The 23,743-nt window shown below is 42.6% G+C and overlaps 1 protein-coding gene across 1 annotated transcript; it reads right to left on the reverse strand.

Annotated features, from left to right (window-relative positions):
- Positions 1–87: 87 nt before the first annotated feature.
- Positions 88–23,411, reverse strand: drd2l (dopamine receptor D2 like). The gene is made up of 8 exons (XM_076738315.1): positions 23,363–23,411; positions 12,809–13,201; positions 10,846–10,955; positions 8,616–8,752; positions 6,175–6,392; positions 5,749–5,832; positions 5,192–5,567; positions 88–3,573 (listed from the first exon to the last, which is right to left on the reverse strand). Exons 2-8 carry the CDS (start codon positions 13,172–13,174, stop codon positions 3,377–3,379), a joined length of 1,488 nt encoding a protein of 495 aa, XP_076594430.1. The 5' UTR covers positions 13,175–13,201; positions 23,363–23,411; the 3' UTR covers positions 88–3,376.
- Positions 23,412–23,743: the final 332 nt, after the last annotated feature.

The following is a 23,743-nucleotide window of genomic DNA, read 5'->3' on the forward strand; positions in this document are numbered from 1 at the left end:
AAGAACAGAGAGCTTTCAGAGTCAAAACAGTAATTCATCATTTCCACATAACATTTTATTTAAATTATTTATTTATTTTATTTTATTTATTTTAATTTTATTTAAACAGACAAAACAGGAAACATTTATTTAATTACGTAAATAACTTGAAAAACACAAGACAGGCAAATTTCTCAAAGCAAAGAGAGAAAATATAAGCCCTGTGAGGCTTTTAGCTAAATGCTAATGTCAGTAACACGCAAACATGATGATGTTTAGAAGGTATGTTCACACTGTTAGCATGCTAACATTTGCGAGTCAACACTAAACAGAAAGTACAGTTGAGGCCGATGGGAATGTTGTTAGTTCTTTAGTGCAGGTATCCAAAATGGACCAATTAAAAGTTTGACCTGATGATGGCGCAGGAGGAAAAGTGGAGAGATCATCAAAGTTATTACATCCTGAAGGAAACAGAGAATGTTTGTACCATAATCATTGCCATCCAATCCAGCAGTCCAATAGACATTTTACTCAAAACCACAAAGGTGAAATCAAGGTGGTGCTGGAGGAAAACTCAGGCGATCACCAAAGGATTCATCGTTAACAGATGCTGAGATATCTCAGTCTGGACTAAAAGACAGACATCGCCACCTGCCATGGCATGAGCGTAAAAATAAAACAAAAGAAAATATTTCTCCGGAAAATTAAAATATATACATATATGTACAAACTGCTCTTCTCCTGCATTTCCTGAGCTGCTGCTGATGTGTTTTGTGCACTGCAGACGAATGATCTATAATACATCTATACATTCAACCACAATTCTTAACTTTACAAGTACAAATCGACACAAACATTCCTGTGCTGGAGCTTTAAAAATGCCAGAGGATTGCTTGCTTGTTGTTCATAACACAAACGAGGTGCCGCGTCCTCCCCACCTGTACATGACACTGACTTGCGCTGTATGAATAAATAAAGCGCGCAGGCCTCATTTGCTCCAGTATTGGTGACAGAGTCCTTGTTTAATCCAATCAGGCAGACTGGCAACTCTCACCAATCTGAACTCCTCAGACGCACCGAGCTCTTCCAGCCTCCCTCCCCGTGGTATCCGTCAGGGCAGAGATGGACCTCTAGCTCAGCTTCTCCACAGCAGCTCTCAATGTGCAGCAGCATTGGAGCTTAATAGCATAGTTTCATTGTGTGCACAGAGGCACATCTGTTGGGTTTATGAGCAGGACAGCAGAGTTCCTGACAGGGAGCTGCCAGTCACAACCAAACTTTTATATCCTCAAACTCCTTCAAACTGTCTGGCACAAGGGTGCTTGAACCTTTTGTCATTGAGACTTTGGCTGTTAAATGTAAACCTGGAGCCAGAAGCCAGTTAGCTTATCTTAGCATAACAACTGGAGACAAGCAGCCCGCCTGGCTCAGTCTAAAAGTAAAGAAAATCACCTTACAAGCATCTCTAAAGTTCACTAATTAACAACTAATTCTTGTTTATTTTAAACATGCAAATAACGAAATATAAAATGGACGTAGAGTAGTTTTACGGGTGTTATATGCTGCACTCTCTTGGCCAGGAGCGGTGATGTCCTGGAGTCTTGTTTTCACTGTGAGATAGCAGAAACTCCACACTACAAAGTGTTTATTAATGAGTTTTAGAGCTGCTATAAGGTGGACGTTATCTCCTGAGAGAACCAGGCTAGCTGTTTCCCCTGTTTCAAGTCTTTATTGCTAAGCTAAGCTAACAGTCTCCCGACTCCAGCTCCACATTTATCGCATACATCATTAACTCTTTGCAAGAAATTGAATATTTCCCCAAATCTAAAGCTATTCCTTTAAAACAATTTAATCATAGACTGAGTTTTGGCGGACTGACATTCTAGTAATAGTACAGATTGGTATCACAGTATAAACATAGTTGTAACTGGAGTGAAAGCAATTAAAACAGCTCTACCAGTGTTCAGTGGCAGGATGTGCTTGTATGAATTTTTAAGGTAACCAAAAGGGGAAAAAAAATGTATTTCAGGGGCACAGGTGCCAAAGAATCTTTAAAATATTCAACACAACCTGCCTGAATCTTTTGGGAAAGGGAAGGCACACACGCACACGCACGCATGCACATACACACACACCATTTTACAGTCTTGGTATTAAAAAACAGGGAAAAAAGCCCATGGCGAGATTTTGCACATATATTGATGGAAAGGATGAAGGCTTTAAATAAAACAAGGATCATTCAAAAATCCTCAGTGTGTATGTGGAGCCCTGTCTGAATATGAACTGCTCAAACATGAGCAACACCTGCATAACTGCACACAGTTAGCGCTTTAACTACCTCTGTGCCATGGCAGGGGGAAGTAAAATACACTTTACAGTCCTATAAAGAAAGGATTTATAAATTGCTTGTCATTTGTACTTTACAGATGTGTTTATATTCTATGCTTCTTATTTTATTTTACTAGAAATAAAGTATGTGGAGCATAAATAAAGTTGTCATTTTATTATGATGGTGATCATTTCAAAACAAAATAAGAAATGAAAGAAAATGTTTATATTGTTATTATTATCAATGGTCTGCACAATACTTAAGGTCTCTCTTCTAAACCAGTAATATGATTATTTACAACACTAAATGCATTTACATGTATGCACACTCAATTAAAGCAACTGTACACATGAAGTTAGATGAACGCTCTCTTCACTGACTGCTGATTTCGTATGTGCACTCAATCACCAAATCAATAACTCTTCCTCAATGTAACTTCAGTGGGTTTTCAAAGTTTGGGGAGATTATTGAGTCTTGGGTATGAGAGTAATAATAAAAAAGAAAGTTTTATGATGGTATCACGTCAATTTTTTTTGGTCTTGACGCATTACAGCCCTCCGAGACGAGCACGTGCAAACAAATAACAAGATGGCGTTAACAAGAGAATACAACAGCTAACGTCTGACACAGGTCGAGCATTGGAAAAACGGTCACGTCTCAGGGAGTCTTTCAGTCCGGATGCTGTGGAGAGATCCTCAGAAATTCCCTTTTCAGACTGTATGTACACACCGCAGTGCATGTCTTCTTCCTTAACTACCTCCAGTGGTGTTTGTGTTTCTTGCAGCTGTCTGTTACCCGCTCTCTTTCCATGATCGTCAGGTAGTGTCTTCGCCTGTTTTCATTCCCTCCGTGTGCCATGTTTTCTGTCTTCCTTCAGTCCTCTCTGAGCTGCTGGTTACATTTCTCTCATCTTTTCCACAAATTTTGTATCACTTAACTCTTCAGCAGCCCGATCTACTGTCTCTAAGTATCAAAGCTGTCCCAACTCCTTTCCCTTTACTCTCTCCCTCCTCCTCCACTCTCTCACCTCTGATCTCAATCTTGACAGTTGACTCATGTCTCCAGCTCTCAGCAGTGCAGGATCTTGATGAAGGCTTTGCGAAACTCGATGTTGAAAGTGGTGTAGATGACAGGGTTGACGGCGCTGTTGAGGTATCCCAGCCAGGTGACGGCGCTGTAAAGCGAAGGTGAGATACAGCAGCTCCTGCAGTGGGCCTTTAGCACGTGTGTCAGGAAGAAAGGCAGCCAGCAGATGATGAACACTCCTTGGAAACAGAGACAGGAAGTGGATTAGAGGATGTGTGTGTGTGTGTGTGTGTGTGTGTGTGTGTGTGTGCGCACAAATTGTGCAGGGATATATTCATGAAATATCCCACCAACTTCTGCAATTGCTAAGTAGATGATAAACAGCACATCCTCATACCTAGACAATTGAATACACTGATTGTCAGTGACTCGCAAAACAAAATATGACTGTTGGAAAGTATCAGCAACAGGTGTTTTGTTGCCTAAAAGATCAGGATTTGGGTCAAATGGAGCATGTTATTGTTATGTATGTAGCGTAACTTAAAGGACCACTGTGTAAGATTTCTTCCTCTATTAGTAGAAAATAAGAATTGCTGTGTTTTCTTTACCTTAGAATGATCTTCTACGGTAGCCCAGAACAGACAAACCAAACCTTTCATGAGTTTTGCAGCCACTGTAGTTTCTCCTACATGCTTGGAAAGGGAGGGTGAGGCGAGGGGTGTTGAGCTGCAATGTGTAACCTGACCACTAGATGCCACTAAATGCTACACACTGGACCTTTAAGTATGCTACATAAGTTAGCACTGACTCTTGATTTCACACGGGATACGAACAGCCGTCTCCTGGGTGAAAGTTTGTTTGACCCATCCATCTACCCCACCGCCTCCATATGTAGACTTTCTTGTTCTTTATACTACATCACCAGACGTCCTCCTTTGTTCCCATCATAATTATTACAGCCACTAGAGGTCGCCGCCTAACTATAAACATAGCAGGTGCTGTAACGAGCTGCTTGCACAGATGGCTGAATATAACGCTATAAATAATGGAGGCCATTAAAATTGGTGCCATGGATGTCAACCATGTGTCTCTTACTGAAAGAAGTCAAACTTAAAAGTTTTCTGCAAATATGCATCCAAAACTTTAGAACAGAAAGGCTCATTGTTTTCAGTTTTTAGCCAGTTTTTACGGAAAATCTAACCTGACGCCTTGAAAGGAAGAGATGGTTTTAAACAGACTTTCTGCCTCATTTTCTGCCTCATTCAGCCAAAGGTTGTTGTGTTTCCTGCTACAAGAAGACACTGACAACTGCAGTTGATGCTCTTGAAAGCAGCACAGCTACACACTGCCTCAGGTGACAGAGAGAGAGTTAAAATGGATGGAAATAAAAAACCTGTTTAACTGCAGTGTTCATGTATAAAAGGTATTTTATAATCAGATTTTAATCCAGATTAGTTTCTCTTTAAGCATTTTCATAATTTATCTTTTTTAAACAATAAAAACTCAAAATAATGAACTCTTCATCTTGATGATGACCAAAAGGACATCAAATATAGTCGGTAATGTTAGGTGGAATTTAACAAGTTGCAGGAATTTAACTATATTTGCAATTATTTACTTCATATGAAACATCAGCAGATAATATTAGATTTAATATTGACTTCAATAGAATATAACTAAAAAGATCAAAACAACACTAAATTCTTTTTCATGCTTCCATATTCACGTGGACTCATTTGTTCACATTAAAGTCGTCAGCTTGGTGCACATACACAGTCAGACAGGCTGAAAGAGTACTGAGTACGTGCACATGGTCAAAAACACCTCATCCATTACTCTGCACATCCCCCTGCTCACCGAGCACAATAGCGAGCATCTGCGTTGCCTTCCGCTCCTTCTGCTGCGACAGCCTCCCTCTGACCCTCTCCTTGGTGATGCCCCATCTCTCTCTGCCACTGCTGCGCTCCCTCCACCCCTCACGGCCCCTCATGCCGTCCTCGAGGGTCGGGGGCCGAGGCGTCAGGGCCGATCGTGTCACGGTCGAGGGAAGAACCGGGGCAGGTCCAACTGAGATGGCCAGGGAGATCCTGGCCCGTACGGAGTGGGAGGAGGTTTGTGGAGCAGGAGGAGGAGGAGGAGGAGGTGGAGGAGTAGCAAGGCTCTGCTCGGTCTGTGGCAGGAACTGACCCGGCTCAACTTCAAGAGGGTGGACCAACGCCTCCTTCACCAGCGTCTGGCACACAGAGAGGGAGGAAGGAGGGAGGGAGGTAAGCATCGGGGGACAAATGAAGGTGCAGATGCTTGATTGTGAAGATGAAACGAGGGTGAAGGAAGGGGACTCAGGCAGGCAGCAGGCTGAACGAGAAAGATGGTGGAGGTGAAGATAAAGTGGCCGTCTGAGTCAAGAAACTCACCACTTTCTTGCGCTGTGGGCCGGCGGTGGCGGGCCTCAGGATCAGGGTGCACAACTTCACATCCTCTGGTTGTGTGCACTTATTCTGAAAGGGAAGAGAGCAACATATAGCACATATATATAGCAAACTGCTACTGTAGTGCTAATGAAGATGTTGTGACTGAAATACAGTGCAAAACAAACAGTTTTGATTAGGGTCCCTTAACTTTGTTGAGGATTTTGGTAGATTTAAGCCAAAATATATAATGTTGCAGAGTGTTGAGTTTGATTATTTTACTCAGTATGAACATTATAAAGCTTCACTGAGGAGCTGGAACAAGCTGATAGAGAATACTTGATGGCACCAGTGCGTCTGAGCAAGTGTCACCATTTTTAACACATCATCAGATCAGTTGTTTTCAGTTGGCGTCCATCTTTGCGCCCGTACCTTTCTGTGTCGATGGCCGTCTGCTGCCTCAGCCCCGCCTTGAGCGTGCAGGCCATGCCTACGTGGCGGGGCGGTGCGTCTGCCTCGCCTGCGCAGCACCACGCAGATCTGCGCATACACCAGCAAAGTGACGATGAAGGGAACATAGAAGGACGCCACAGATGAGTAGACCACGAAGGCCGGATCGGCAAAGCTGCACGTGGTGCCTTCCCGGCTGGCTAATGCAGGAGAGAGAGGAAAACAAACTTTTGTTTCAGTTCTGTCAATTTACATGAAACATAAATTGAAGGAATAGTTTGGCTTGATTTTGGGGAACATGCTTATTCATGGTTGGCCTAGTTTAGCACTGAGACTGGAAACAGAGGGCAAAAGGCTAGCTTGGCTCTTACCAAAGTTTAAAAAAAAAAAAAAAAATCTATCAGTGCTCAGAAGTAGTAAAGCACACAGCTCTTATAAAACAATACAACTTGTACTTAGTGATATTTAGAGGTGCTAGCAGGTGGTTTTTAGATTTGGACAGACTTAAGCTAGCTGCGCCCCCCTGCCTCCGGTCTTTATGCTAATAAAATAAGCTAACTGTCTGTGGCTTCATATTTTCTACACAAATATGGTGTCAATTTCACATCCAGCTGTAGAACAAATAAGCGTATCTCCCAAAATGTCTTACTATTCCCTTGAAATATAAAAACAAGACAACTCAAATGCTCTAATTGCATACGTGAACACAGCAGTTAATAAAGTAATCCCACCACAAGGTCCATTTAGCAGCTTTTATTGCAGGTTAAATATCATGGGTTAAACATTGGACCTTGTGGTGAAATTTTTTGTTTCACGGTCAAGAATGAACCTCAGCTTTTTTTGCAAACATGAAAAAGAAGGAAACTTAAACATTTACAGATTCATAAAAATGGGAATTGAAGACCACGTGTTCTAAAGCTAAAGACCAGCTACTAAACTAAACTTGGACCTACAGCTGAAATGCTTCAACACATGCACGCTGATCATTTAAGTACAATCGCTGACGTATTTTTCAGTATCTCGCTGTGTTTGGATGTAGAACTGTGGCTGCTGTGTGTCAGCTCGTGTCAGAACCACAAGTGGTTTCCTTTCAGTCCAACGTGAGCACATTCAAAGCTGGAGTCCCTCCTCGCAGCTGCTACCATTAAGGCAGAGGTTAGCAGCTGAACATCTCCTCCTGCTCCCTTTGTGAGAGGATCACAGTGTGTGTGTGTGTGTGTGTGTTTGTGTGTGTGTGTGTGTGTGCACTTGTTTGCAGGGCGGACGTCATTCCTCAGTGACAACAACATATGGAAATGTCACTTAATGGTCTGTGTGTCTGTCATAATGGGCATTTAAGTCTAAAGTGTGCTCATTTACTGCATGCTAAGGCTTATTGACTGAGCAGATGTATGTTTCTTTTTTTTTACTATCTCATCCAAGATTAATCATCAAATTCAGGGACAGATGGACCTGGATATTGCAGCAGCTGTGTGTGTGCATGAGAAAGTGTGAATTCTGCTCTATTAGTGAGTTGAGGCTTTCCTTTTCTAAAGCACACTTCAGAGGACCATGAAGCACAACGACAGAACACCCCTAGATTAAAAAAAGTCCCTCAACAGCTTGGGACGAAACAAGCCTCCTATTTCTCCTATTTCTAAATGATCAAAGAATGAAAGAAGAGACTTTTTGTGCCTTAATCTGAATTGGTGTAAAACAGGCCACATTTATGACCGAGCGGCGACCACGTTTAACAAACACTGAAATCTAAGATGCTTCTCTTCCAGTGGCGTCTGCAGTAGACGCTGCACCTGCAACAGGGCTCTGTAATGGAAGTGAAACGCAAAAGCTTTTTTCAGTCCAGTCTTGTAATGTCTGGGTGGGTGGAAGTCATTTCTGGTATTCTTCCCTAAAAACAAAGCAAGAATTAAAGGCTGTGATTATGGATGTGACAGCAACATACTGCCAGCTACTTAAAAGCAACACAGTATGATTAGGATGGCTATCAGGCTTACTTTAATAACCCTACTGAATATTACATGCTGCCGTATTCAATAATTATACTTTGTACTTGCTGTACTTTGCTGTACAATTATACAGCCCACAGGTTGGGAACCACTGCATCCTCCAAAAAACTCAAACTCAGCATTCATGACATTTAAATTTCGGACAAGAGTCAGTTCATTTCAGTGGATTGCTCGAGCAAATCTTGAACTATGACGTGTGACTTTATGACCAGTTGCACCACCGTCCTGATGGTGCTGACCATAGAGTACCACACCACCCACAAATAGCCACTACATCACCAAGCCTCCAGCATCAGCTGCTCGGTGAGGACATGAGAATCTGCTGTTGTGGAGTGAACAAGCACTAAAACTGTGCAGCCTGGGTCGAGCTAACAACACCTGAACGAGTGAGTTGGGGAGATCAGATGCAGCTGTTACCTGTGTTGTTGAGTCCAAACAGCAAAGGGCAGGAGATGGCAAAAGAGAGGAACCACACCACAGCAATCATCACGGCCACCCTCCTCCTGGAACTGTATCTGGTGTTGTAGAGCATTGGCATGGCCACAGCTGTGTATCTGTAAAAGAACACACACACGTAGATGCTTAAATCTCACAGAAAACACATCAAAATGCGTTTCACGCACACTCACTCATGGTGCATTTGAACACATGCATCAACTGAGAATAAATACATATTAATGCATTTTCAGACTTTATTATCCCAGTGTCATGTCCACATATATTTAAGTAAACTGTGGCACTTGATACAGAGAGAGGCAAACAAACTTCAAGTTTCCTCTCAAAGCAGACTGAAGCTGTCACTGCCTGTTACACAACCACAAGGACACAACACACACACTTGCCAGTATGTCAAAACCAATTAAAGCTGTCTGCTGTAAGCAGGTGTGAGAGGACTCCTTCAGCGGGCTGCTGTAATCCCCACGGGAGGCAGAGGGTCACGGACGCCAAAACACAGAGATAGCCCACACTCTGCAGACAAAACTCAGCTTTCAACAGATTCAATTCAAAGCAAGTCTTTGTTGTTTCAGGTGTGAAAATAATGCAGTCCATGGATGCTGGAGGTGCAATGCTTTTGTGTGTATAAAAATTCTTCCAAAAAAGTACCTCAGGAAAATGTTTCAGGCAGGGGTCCTACATGAATTATGCAGGTAATGTGTAGGACAACATCTAATGTGTACTTGTTTGGTCTAGAGGTATACATTTCTACGTTGTTGATGCATGCAGCTGCTTCCAGAGGATAAAAGGACGATATTGGATTTTGACAGAATTAAGTCACAATATTTCGTTCAAAGAATTTCGTAAAACATTTTAAAATGCATAAATCCTGACAAAGGAGATGCTGCGCATGATTGCTGCAGCTCTGTGAAGCTGTGATTTAGCGTTTAGCATGGTAACATTTGCTAATTAGCAAAGAACAGCACAAGGAGAAGGGGATGTCATTAGTTTTGCAGGTTGACCAAAGTACTGGACAAAGTGAAATTTGACCTGATGGTGGCACTAGATGAACCACATGACATAATTCACTGAAATGTCAACTTCATGGTGGTGCTAGAGGAAAAGCCAGAGGTTCGCTAAAGCCTTTAGAATTCATCCACTGCCTTGTTCACTGCAGTCGGTGAAGGAGTCCAAAAGAGAGCAAGAAAGCTCCGAAGTTGACAACACAAAATCCATACGGCCATGTTGTTAGCATGGCTAAAAATCTGCGGAATTATACACTGAAAAGATGACTTTTTTGGGTTTAAGCTAATTTATCTGATTACTTGCTATCAGCCACAGCTGGATGGTTGTATAAAAAGGCCAACAACTCCCACACTGTCTATCTGATGTTGATGTAAGCACCCTCGAATTAAAGTCATCAGCAACCTTGTAGTCACTGTTTTACTTCAAATTACTGTGGCCCAAAGCCAAAACAGCTTTCTGACTGCAGCGTATATATTATCATCTACTGCTTCAACAAAAAAGCAATTAGGCCTTCTCCTTAGCTATTTTCGCCAAATGACACAAGTCTAAACTGGTGCAGCCTCAATGTGTCACTTTGTCAGAGCGATTAGGACGCAGCTGCAGACGGCCTGGCCGCCGGGTGTCTGGTCACCTCCCCCCGGACCCGTGAAGAGGGCATCAGGTAGAATCGCAAATCATTAAACACAGTCTCCTTGAGCCCCAGAGAACAAACACTAATGACTGCAGAGGACACTGTAAAGAGATGCAGTGGAGGCCTGTCATTACCTGCTTAAAGACAAAACATCCTGTGACAGCAGGATGATGGATGCATCCTGAAAGTTTTTAGTGGACATGTGCTTGTTTTTTATTGCAGGCGCGTGTGCTGCCAACTCTTTGTTTAGCCCCACCTGCATCAATCAAGATCAAGGTTAAGAGAGAGTAGAAAAGGAAAGAAATGACATATTGATTCACTGTCATCTTAGTTATTTTAGTCTTCCTTCTGGCTAAAAAAAAAAAATCACACTGAAATTATTTATCCTCCGCTGACTTCTTCCTGGACTGAAGAGGAGTTTTGGAGAGATGAATTGCAAGAAAAGATGATGAGACTGTGTGTTAAAAGTCCAAAGAAGACGAGGCGGCGCATCGAGAAAAGAGAAACGCACGCAGCCAAGAGAGCGAGCTGATGAAAGAGAATGGAGGAATCCACCTGTCGATGCTGATGGCGCAGAGGTTGAGGATGCTGGCGGTGCACATCATGACGTCCAGGGTGAGCAGGATGTCGCAGTGGATGAGACTGAAGCGCCATTCTCCCACCACCTTCAACAGAGCAGAGCAAACACAATCTGACATGACGCTTTACTCCATTCACTTCTGCATGTGCTTCACTCAGTTTGCTCATTTAGGCCAGTTTAATATCTGTAACACCGGTGGGGCAGCATTAATATTAACCAGGCTGGATCACTCAGTTCGCTTAATAGAACATATTTAATATTTAATGCCATTTGCATGATTTGCTTCTGAAGTGACCTGATTTACCCACAAAGAGGCTGAATGTTTCATTTTATCCTCCATATCACAGTTAAAAAAGACATTAATAGTTTATGGTCTTGCTGTGTTTGTAATTCTCAGTCATTTAAAGACTGAAATGGTCATTCGAGGTTTGTTATTTTATTCAGCAAGTTTCTTGGACCTGTGCTGCAACCGCTGCAGTGACTATTGGCATTAACAGCAGAACCTGGAGGTGAAAACATTAGTTCTAAAATAATTCCCTCCTGTCCTGTCTTATGTGATGTTAAACTCATTGTCTTTGGGTTTTAGACGGCTCTGTGACACTGGGACTTTCTGCAGTAGCACAGACTGAAATGCAGGAAGCTGCAGCAGGATTGGAATGACGCAGTGATGCTGGAGACACGGCAAAGATCCATTCTGAATGTAAACCAGGCAGGAGGCGAGCTGTTAGCATCATTATTGCAGGATTAGATTAAATGTATGAATATTTGACATTACTGCACTGTAAATGCACTGCCTTCCTGTAACCACATGCCTCAAAACTCAGACTATTTTTTTTTTCTTTTTTTTGTCTTTTGTCTGTGTGGTTTGTTACAGTAATTTCCGTTATTCAGCTAATGAGTCAATTAGTTAATGGACAGAAAATGAATCTGAAACTATTTTGACAACGAATACAAAACATTTGCTCATTCAGTTATGAAGATTTGCTGCTGTTCTTCGTCAGACTGTAAGCTGAAAATATTTGGGTTTTAGAGTATTTGATGACCTCCAGTGGCGCCTCCAGAGATTTGTCATACGGCCACTGACAATATTGGGGCGGCCCTCCAAAACCCGACAGCATAAATGAAATTCTGAAATTCTATTATGCTGTAGTATTATATAGACTAAAACTACGTCAGTGTGAGAGCTATGGAATTAAATATAGATATAGCAATGTTACAAATAAATAATAATATGCTATCTTATGGTGGCGGCTGCTCCCCCCGGCCACCCCTCGGCTGCACCACTGATGACATCACCTTAAACAGTTGGAACATGTTCTACTACTTTCTGACATTGTATAAACTTATTGATCAGGGGTTACAAGTAACTATTATTTTCTTTGGAAATTAATCTGCCTTCCCACAGCCAAAGAGGATGTGTTCAAATTCAAAGACATGGAGTTTCTGGTCATATGTACGGTAAAGAAAATAAGCAAATCTGCACATTTGAGAAGCTGAAATCATTATTTCTTGAAAAATGATCAATCTGATTAATAATTCATCAAAATATTTGCCAATTAATTTTCTTTGGTTTGACTAATTTATCACTTGACTAATTTTTTCAGCTCTATAATTATTGATCTGCAATTAAAGTAATTACACCTTGAAGCTCTAGTTGATTCCTTGAATTTCATTAAAACACCTATTACATTAAATTGCCATATGTAAAACTGCTGCTTTGAGATCTGATGTTCCTGCATCTGTTTTGCGTGTGTTGCAGTGAAAAATGATGACTTTTAGAGAAACACTCACTCAACTTTATTCCTCCACTGTTAGTTCCCACTGCATCAAGCTGAGGGAGTGTTTTCTCTTTTTTGCTTACAAAACAAAAAAGTCAGAGCGCTGACAACACAGAAACACAATATATTAACAGAGGAAAAATGAAGTGCACACACACACCTCCAGGTAGACGCCCCAGGGCATGACCAGCGTGGCCAGCAGCAGGTCGGACACCGCCAGCGAGACGATGAGGTAGTTGGTGGTGGTCTGCAGGGCGCGCTCCCGCGACACCGCCACGCACACCAGCACGTTACCGAACACCACGCAGAAGATCAGGAGCACCAGCAGCACCGCGTAGAAGTTGTACGGAGGTGAGGAGGCTGCTGGAGGACTGGTGCAGTTGGAGGATGTCAGCGAGGAGGAGGTGGGGAAGGATACGGGGGAGTATGAGGGGTCATGGGTGACAAAGATGGAGAAATTGTTCTCGAGGGAGGAGAGAGGGAAAGAGGGAGGGGAGGTCTCGTCTGACTCATTGAGCAAAGTCATGATCTTGCTCCAGTGGACATGGTCAGGCTGGAAATTGATGAGACAAAGAGAAGAAGAGTCAATAAAAACTCTGGGACCCTTTACGATCCCACTCGATTCAGCGTTTCACAGCAGATCCGACAAAGCGTGGCTTCTGAGTCTGACAACAGAGGAGAAGAAAAGGTTACTGGTGCACCAGGGCAGGAAATCTGTCTTTGGTGTTCACCTCACAGAGACAACTTAGCAAGGTCACCTGACTTTGTCTAAACCACTGACTGAAACACAGATAAAAGGTCTCTTAGATCTGCACGGGGTCTTTTGGCCTCTGTTGCTCTGAAAGGTCGTTTGAAAGGAAGTAACTCGAATTCACGGAGGGGAAACTACTGTGTGACCATGACTGTCTGCACAAATAAAATCAGTTTAACGGCTAAAACTTAACTCCTAACAGATGGAACAGGTTGGCTTCACAAAGAAACTTCTTATTCTTCAGTCAAGATTTTCAGTTTCCAGCTGCTGTCTGACCTTCTTTCTCCAGGTCACTTTGGTGACAACAGTGATGCCGGCATTAAAGGTGAAGACAGACTTCACCAAAACCTCATGCATCCTTGTGAAAAGTACAAGGATGCAAGGAAAACACAAAAGTGAAGGAAACCATGCAAGAGAAAACGAGACGTCCTTTCCTCTGAGGCTTTACAGACTTCTGATGATTGTGTTTGCACATGTGTGCGCTGTGCCAGAGCAGCAGCGGCACACGAACCATTTCTACTGGTGGAATATATTTCTATTATTTATTCATCATTTGCATCTGTATTTATTGATATTCTGAATGTGAAAATGTTATTTAATAACCCAGAATATGATTATGGTGAGATTTAAATGATTCATTCTTTATCTCAGACACTCATCAGCCTCACATGACTGAATAGAAATGATGTAAAAAGTGTTTCTTGTTGACTGACGGGCTCTCTGACTCGCTTTGACTTTAACTGCGTCCATAATGAAAGTTAATGGAGGAAATAACACATCATGAAAATAAATTCTTTCTCATCAAAGAAGAAAGTTGTTTGAGGTTGTTTAGACCTTCAATTAACATTTGTAACTAGATGGTGAATCAGAAAACAGATAAAATTTAAAGCATGGGAGTGAAGCACTGGAGTGTAATCTGTTATCTATCTTCACTCTGGAATGAAACTCCACTGATGTGACAAATCGATCAGTCCGGTCAGCTGCAGCATCCAATCAGCAACTGATATCCAAGACAAGGGCGTGTCGACGAGTAAAAAAGCTAAGTGAAGGTTGCTCTTGTGCCTCCTTGCTCAGGGCTCCTCAGAGATCCCTCCTGCGAGATGGCAGACCAGAACGACTTCACATGAAGATCGAGGAGTGAAGAAAGTAAGCCAAACTGTCCCTCAGGGACATTAAAGCTCAAGTCTCCTCTAGTCTCCAGCTTATATGAGAGCACTGCTGATTGGTTTAATTCAATTTGAAGACTGAGTGTAAGACAGAATGGCTCTCCTGACCAATACAAAAGCAGAAGGCAGATGCTCTAACGGGCAAACTGTCCCTCTTCTGGTCACAGGCTTGGCAGCGTCATACATGACACAGTGTATTTATCCACATTTGTTGAAACACTGTCTGTTCGAGCATACAGATAGACCTTGGAGAGATGAATTATAATATTGCAGCAGTTTGACAAGTTTCTACAGATGTTTTATCGCTTTTTCCTCTGTGTAAAAACTTGTCAACATTTCATTCCTCTGGAACCATCAAATCCAGCTTTTGTTCTGCATGAAGGAGCAAACTAAAAACAGTGTGCTGCAGTGTTTGCAGGCTGAAGGAGTGGGCTCACATTATGACTGAAATACACAATTTTCACAGTAAGGCGAAGAAGTAGTTGAGAACAGGAAGAGACACAGACGACAAACACGCAGACACACATTGCAAAAGATTTTCTGCAGTATGAACTTATGCTTAAAACTCACTCACATTTGTAACCTGCTACAGGTTTGCGTGTGTCTGTAGACATGATGAGAACTTCTCTTCTCCTCTCTTATCTCTCTGTTCTGATTCTCTCCAACAACCGGACTGTATGGCATGCAAAATGCTGCATAAAATATTCATCAGCAACAGGAAGTGGAAACAGACCACTGACTCGCAGTATCTCTCCTGTGTGAACTTTCCTGTCAGTCCCAAGGTCATGAATGAATTCAGCGGGACTCTCAGCGGTGGGAACAACACCCACTCGTGCCATCTACCCACCATCAAGCATCTGATCTGCATTGCAAATCAACACATACCCAAGATAAGTTAACAAATCATCGATCCCAACTGTTGACCTCGCACACCACCTGAGGAAGACATTATCCCTGTGAAACATGTATTGATTTCACATGGCTGGATATTGACTTGACTCAGTGGAGGACTTAATGGGTAGCAGTGCACAGACATCATTATCGTGGTAGAGGTCAGTCCAGTCACTACAGGGGGTAGCAGGAGTGGAGGGCAGGGCCATTGTTCAACTGGAGAAGCTCTATTTAAACCTCCATGAGGACAAGCGTGTGTCCTCTGAAGTGTCACTGCATGTCCAACGTGGTAGTTTGCAGCATGGAGGCTCCACAGGGTACAGTGCTCTCTCCTTTCATGTACACATCAGACTTCAGACACAACTCTGACAGCTGTCATGTCCAGAAGTTCTCCGATGATACAGCCATCATAGGACACGTATCACAGGGGAACAAACTGGAATACAGGGAGGTCATAACCAACTTTGTCAACTGGTGTGAACTGAACCACCTGCACATAAATGCTAGCAAGACAAAGGAGATGGTGATTGATTTCCAAAGGAAAGTACCACAAACTACGCCGGTGAAGATCCAGGACTTGGTCATTGAGATCGTGGGGGATTACAAATACTTGGGTGTTCACCTCAACAACAAACTGGAGTGGACTAACGACACAGATGTCCTGTACAAGGAGGGCCAAAATCGTCTCCAGACTGAGGTCCTTTGAAGTATGTAGGACATTGTTAAAAGCATTTTATGACTCTGTGGTGGCATCTGCAATTTTCTATGCAGTGGTCTGCTGGGGCTGTGAAAGCTCTGAGAGGGACAGGAAAAAGACTGAACAAACTGGTCAGGAGAGCTGGCTCTGTCCTGGACTACCCTCTGGACACCATTGAGGAGGTGGGTAAGAGGAAGATGTTAGCCAAGATGGCATCAATCATTGGCAACCCCTCTCACCCCATCCATGAGACGGTGGGGCCATAAGCAGCATCCACAGCAGCAGACTGAAGGTCTGTCTATGCATATGCATATTTTTCTTTTTATGCACTGTTACATATCTTTTTATCTAATGTGCAATAGTGAAAAACACTGTACTCAAACCACGCTTAAACCATGCACCACCGCTTTCACCCCAGCCATGCTTGTGGAGTTGAACTAAACGTGGCTAATCTCACATCAGCTTCCTTCATAAATGAGTTCAGCAATGACAAAGAGCGAGATGCCCCAACGACAGAACACCAGAGCAGGAAAAAGCTATTAGTCAACAAGAGACTACAGCTCTGTGCTTCACGAAAGCTGCTGCAGTCAAAGTAATCAGCAGAGCAGGGGATGAAGTCTTCAAACAGCACCCTGGCACGCTTTGCCCAGAGCAGTTAATGTTTTCTCTCTCTGAATTGAGCCAACACTCCAGCTGTTGTGCAGACCTTGAGGTTGCTTAGTTTTGTCTTTCTTGCTTTACAACTGCAGCCAAACACAGCAAGCAAGCAGGAATGTGCAAACTCTGAAGACGCAAGCAGGTTTGACATGCTGGATTGATGTATTCAGAATAAGGAAATGCTGTATTCTGTAACCTGCATAGACCCCTACTCTACCTCTGATTGGCTCTGACCCTAGCACTAGCCAATCACATGGCTTTTATGGACATTTTCATTCTATTAGGCTGTCAGAACCATCGGCCATCCCCTAATAATTCCTTCCTATGAACTCTTTTTCCATCTTTCATGATATATCACTCATTATCTGGAGAAAACAAAAGGCCAATTCAAGATTATTCATCACGACAATGACTTCATAAGCGTCGACTATGACATACTAACACTGCTCTGGAGCTTCAAAACATACTATATCAAATTTTGATGAACTTCTGCCACATGTTGTGAGAATGTTTTTGATATGAGGGTATTTACATTATGGCTAATCATTGTAAAGGATAGGTTTGCATACAGTGATCAACTTGAGGCGTGTGTGATACTGTCCAGTAGGCTGCAACCAAAAGAACTGTCATTGGCATCAGAGAAGTGGAAAAGAAACTGCTCACTTTGGTGGGTGTTTGAATGGTGTAAAAAAAAGTCTGTGTATGATTGACGTACAGTCTGAACTGTCAATCATTTTCAGCTTAAATCAGTTGGGACAGTTGTCAAAGATATCATCTATACGCGCTGGCACAGTGCTCCTGATCTCTGATAAACATCAAGTAAAAAGAGGACACAAACTTTTGTTGTCTCATGATAACAGGTTGATTATCTCGTTATCTCAAGAAATCTGTCTTTGTCTTCTCTGTGTTCTCATTTTAACAAGATAAATGAAGCCGTTCTCATGAGAAAATGAGTTTTGTAATCTAGAGATAATAAAATAATTAACTCTTTATCTCGTGATAACAGCATTAAAAAAAAAAGAGGCAAGCATGGTGCTTTTTAGGTTCCGTAGAGATCTTTTTGTACTGTTGTCAGAGACATGGTCAGTTTTAGAAAGCTTTAGCAAATGTTTTATTTTTTAAGTATGAGGAGCTGCTGGTCCATCTTACAGCTTCTTAATTCAATAAAAGAATCCGTCATCTGAGGAACAAAAAGCTCCTTTTGAATTAGCATCAGGACACTCGATACTAGAAGTTTCCACCTTCAGATAAGACGAACGCTGTTTACAACAGATTACTGAAAATGTTTACACGCTGAATTTAAGGCTCATGAACGCCACCAAAATGATTTCTCCTGAGATCAACATGCAAGCAGAATGGAAATGAGAATTTTAAGAGGTTCAACATATGACATTGGCAGTTTTCTCATTAGAATATTGGCAATATTATTTTTTGTAGGCAGTAGTATTTTTATGGCATTTAATATTTTATTTCTTTATTTATGGATTTTTCTTTATCCTTTATACTTTTTATCTTGACCCTTCTGTGCCACTGTTTTTGCTTTTTTAATACTTGCTGGCTGTGACGACTTAATTTCGCCAGTGTGGGATCAGTTAAGTCTTACCTTATCTTATCTTATGAAATCATAAATAGGTGACCCTGCTTGGCTCTGACTGACACTTATGTCCTGTTACACAGCCACAGTGACACCACGGGACACTTTTTATCGACTGAGATGGGAGAGCCATCATGAAATGTTTATTGGTTTCTTTTCAAAACAGGGTGCAATGATCCCTGCTCTGAGAAGTCGATTTAATTTCACACATGGCCACCGGAGTAAAGCTGAATAACAGCGTGTACACATCTTAAACTGTGCATACAAGTGCAGCAGCTGGTTTCCTAAGGTCAGAGCAACAAATGTCAATGAATTCTTTTTGTCATAATTTATGGGATCATGTGGCTGTAAGGACACACTTGGCCTGAGAACGGTGCTCAAGGAGTTGTGTGACATTTTGTGACTCGTGCAAGCTTGACAACTTCTTCTTTTTTAGGATCTCATGTGTGGCATGTATCATTTTCTAAACTCCCACTGCAATAAGTGTAACTTTCAAGCGTGTTACTTCATAGCTCTTATTTTCTATCTCTGCCATGCTAGTTTTTCTTTCAGATTGCCTTTCATACTTTCAATCAGCATTAATGTCACTTCTTCCCACACAAGCATCATTAAGGAAAAGATGGCTGATGCTCCCAAGCAGAGCTGAGTCTCCCAAACTTGTGTGGAGTGAGCCGAATGTGCTGAAATGCACACGTAGAGAAAGTCAGTGAGGTAATGTTGTGAGAGTCAGAGGACGGCGGCTGGGCTGGAAACTTTTCCATTAGCTGAATGAAGCCTTAATCTAATGAAAGCCTGAATCCAAGCACAAGTTTCTCAACCATCACCAAAGTTGTTAAAGCTCAATTGTAACATGATTGTTAAGGAGCAGCTAAAAATGAAATATCTCATTTGTGGTGTGGACGCGTGTCCGCAGAACGAGACACAGCCCAGATGTTTCCTGAGCTACAAAATGTTGCACCCTGATTAAAGCAGCTATTCTGATGCAACTCCTTTGGCGCTGTTGCTCATTAGAGCCTCAATATACTTTGTGCAGATTCACATTCATTATGGGAAGAGCGAAGTCTAATTTCAGTCTGAGCAATAGAGAGCCATAACATCGCTCCGGAATTGATAGAGGGAGACGTGAAATGTGAGAAAACAAGGTTGCATGCAAAAGCAAGGTCGTACTTTGTGTTTTCAGAATGAACCGGCAGGGATGAAAAGGTGCGGGGATACAAACATGGAAAGTAAATCAGGCAACCATTTAACAATACAAATTCTCACTTTTAATCAAAGAAATCTCTCAGTCTATGAACTGATATTTGGTGTTACTGCTGCAGTTATCCCTCTTCTGAGGAACATAAATCAAACACTTGTTAATCCATTTTCCATTTCTTTACTTTATGACCCTTTGTTTCTAACACAGAACTGATTCGATGGCCAATTTACCATCTTCACCTCATCTGCCCCCTCCGCTGCCTCAGGCTGAGCCCCCGGTTGATCATTTGTTTTTCTGGCCCACATATTTAAAAATGCACGGGTCAAATCCATAATGAAGCAAGGACGGTATTTGTTGGGAAATCAATTTTGCCGTATTGTGGCAAAACCAACACATTCAGATATTAAAAGTCTGTAAATTGAAAAATGCTGCACACACTCGGCGCAGCTGAAAAGAAGACCACGCCGCTGGATCTGCGACTGAAATCGTGCTTTATGGTTTTTCTTTATGGAAGATCTCTTATTTTCCTGCAAGAGATGAGGTTGTAACTGTCATATCAGTTACAGTTTCCTGCCTCGGTTCGTTCTATCATGAACGGAGCCCTCGCTCCTTCATCCCTCTGTCGTCTGATGCCCTTTCTGTCCTAAATGTCCCTTCAATAACAGCCACCAGCTGTCGTCCCTCCATCCTCTCCTCTTATCTCCTTCTACCTCGGCCTAATCTCCTGTTTCTCCTCCTCTGTGGCTCCTCTCTCGAGACACTTGACAGGTCTATTACATCTTTGGCCTTGTCTGCCCCTGATACTACTGATGGAAAAAAAAGAAAAACAGTAGACTCCTTCAAATTTCGTTAAGGCTGTGAGCTGGCCTGCAATAAATCTTTCATTTCTTTCAGTGAGAGGCAGGAATGAGTCGTGGCCACTGGGAATGATGTGGATGCTCAGCTGCAGTATAATCAGCTCTCTGCTGAGTTTGGGGCAGAAAATATTCACTGCTGCTTCACTTGTCAACCCTCTTTTCTACTCTCAATCACTCCCAGAACTCCTCCTGTTTCTCTTTTCACCAGCTTTTAACGAGCCGCCGCTGACTTCTGCAATGAAGTGAAATTACAAGCCGATATATTTAGTTATACAACGCAGAAAATAATACACATTATTTGTTCTTTGTTCTCCAAAAGACGTCAATGTCCCTGTTTAGACACCACAACGCCGAGTTCTTTTCGTTTGGAAGAAGAAAACCCAACAGGGAGCAGCAACTCAGACCCACAGCTGCTTAATCGTGTGTGTTTTTTTTATGGTAACGCACATTTGATCAGCCGCCTGGGCAGCGACATGGAATCAATCATAATGATCTGTCTCCACTGTGACTTGTGACACCTCATACTGCTCCGACAGTGCATGACTTCTTGTGTTAGTGAGTGTGAAGGAGAAGCACAGAGTCGCACCTTCGCATCATTAGACACTTCCCACCCTCGGTCAAATAGAGTGAAACTGAGTGAAGGGGAGGTGGACTTCATACGTCAAAAACACATTTTTTTCCTTTTACCTGTCGTGCTGTTTATCAATTTAGATTGTTTTGGTTGTTGAGTTCTGATTGGCTGTAGAGATGTCTGTGGTGTTCTGCTTGTGTTGTTCGCAGTGCCAATGAAAAAAAAACCCAACAACAATGTCTCTTTCCAGAAATTATGACCCAATTACTCAAGATAATCCACAGAGCTTATCGTGAGCAGTTTCATGGAGGGACTATTTTCTTTACCGAACCACACCTGCAATCGTATCCCTGAAGGAAGCGTGTATCTACTCCTAGACAAGAGGCTCCAGGATGTAAACATTAATGCCGTCCTCCTCAGCTGAGCTGTACACCAGCAGCATTGGTTAGCTAGAAGCTAATCTCCACAAGCTAGCAAAGCCAGAGCAGGGTCAGGGAAGCAGATGCATGCTTCCTGCTGCACAGTGATGCGGTTGCAGGTGTAATTCGGTAGAAAGAAAATAGCTCCTACATGAAGGTCTGGGGATTATCTTCAGTAACTGGGTCATGATTTCTGGAAAGAGACATTGCTGTTGAGTTTTTAAAATGTATTTTTCGAGCAAAACAAGCCGAATACCACCTAGGTCCATTAAATTCAAGAGAAGGCAGACATCTATACAGCCAATCAGAACTTGGCAACTCACACCAAAACTCGGTGGATGAATAGCACTACAGGAAACATATTTTTGATTTGAACTGTCCCTTTAAGGTGAAGCGCAGGCAAGATGTTGAGACAATGAATAAAACATGAGCTACATCGAAGTAATCTGCCAAAAGAAATGATCAAAGACATGAAATTAGCCACAGAGGAGTGCAGAGAGAGAGCGAGGACCCACTCTGATACGATAAACGCTTTCTATTATAAGAACTTCTAAGAAAAAAGAAGGAAAAAGCTCCAGAAAGTTGTGATTTGAGCTCCGGACTGAACGATTAACAGATTAGAGAGGGGAATCCTTTCAACGGCGAGTCACACGAGGAGACCCCCACCCGGGGGGGCGATGCTCCGAACAAACCACAAACATGTTTTATTCAAGAAGCAATTTTCGCATCGTCTCCATCTTTTATTTACAGTGAGAGGCTGCAGCTTTTGGAAGTGATGTGAGGCTGATGTGCTCAGACTTGAAATTAAAGTGACACATGATCACACACCACAGAGGGATCACAGCAAAGCCAGCCTAATTCTCTCTGTATGCTGATGGACAATTTCATACAGATTCAAAACGAGTACTTGAAGTCAGAAATTTGAGCCGCGACAGACGGCAGAAACATTTAAAGATGCCAGAATAATCAGAGTAACTGTTCACACACTTCCACATAAGTTCATTTTGTCCTTTTAAACCTCATGTCAGTCTATTCAGACATCTGCAGTGTGCTTCCTTTAATTGAGCTTTATTATGTTGAGACTCTGAACCGAACACAATGCCACCTCACAGCCTTTTGGCCACCAGAGGGTATCACAAATGAGAAGTCCATAAAAAGGTGTTAGATTATCTGTTTCTTCACTCGCCTGGAAGATGATTTTATGTCACCGAGGCGCCGTTACGTCGGAGCTTCACTGGACAACACTATCATGTTGATTATCCTCAAATAAGATACAGAATATGGAAAATCTTTAAAGGCGTAACGTGGATGTTTGCACTAAAGGGAGCAGTGAATGAATATGGAGCATCTCTGCAGGGACAGACCCACACAGGCTGAGACGAGTGATGAAATTTAAACTTTTGAGTGACCTTACAGAGAGAGGAGCAGATAAACAACATTTTGATGACTTATGGAGTGACCTATAAGTCTGCATGCATTTTATCTTTATTTTCTGTGTTTTGGTAATCAGCTTTGGTTTGATTAAGATGGCAGGACTGTCAATGAACCTCAGTGACTTCTGCTACAAACTATTGATCGGTGTCTATGGCAATAAATCTTGAACTGGAACCTGGTCTTTAGCCCCCAGCTGCCTATTTAACTATGATGCATGACTGTAATAGTCAAGAACTGCTTTTTCCAAACCGAGATTAATGCCTCTAACACCTCTTTTGTTTTACTCCATTAGAAACTTGTCAATCCTTCCACAACACCGCCAGGAAAAAGTACAAATTCCTCATTAAGACGTTAAAGTGAAAGCAACAAGTTCCTACAGAGACTTCATCCGCTCTGAGTTTGATCTACAAAGGCAGAGCCCTGTCATGGCCATAAAAATCTGCTTTTCAGCCTCTTTTAAAGCGTTTAAAATCACTTACCCTCTGCGGGCACAGCTGCTCTCACTCAGGTCCGCTCTCCTCTCACAGCACCGGGCCATCAGGCTGCAGCATCCCGGCGCGCAGGTTCCAGCCGAGCGTCCAGGTCTGACCTGCGCCGGTGAGCCGGTGAGCCGGTGTGCCGGTGTATGGTCCGCTCACACACGCTCACAGTCAGTAAGTTCACGCTCCTCTGTGATGCTGCTCCCCTCCTCTCGCGTGTCTGTAGTCGGGAGCCGGGGGTCGGCGCGGCGGAGGAGGTGGAGGACAGAGAGGATGGGAGGGGGAGGAGGAGGAGGAGGGGGTTCACGCAGATTTTCGGTTGTTTATCCTCCTGCTCTCGCTCTCGAATACTGTAATGCTATTGGCTGACATGAGTATTTG

The sequence above is a fragment of the Chaetodon auriga genome, chromosome 8 (genome assembly GCF_051107435.1).
Source record: "Chaetodon auriga isolate fChaAug3 chromosome 8, fChaAug3.hap1, whole genome shotgun sequence".
Lineage (NCBI taxonomy): Eukaryota > Metazoa > Chordata > Actinopteri > Chaetodontiformes > Chaetodontidae > Chaetodon > Chaetodon auriga.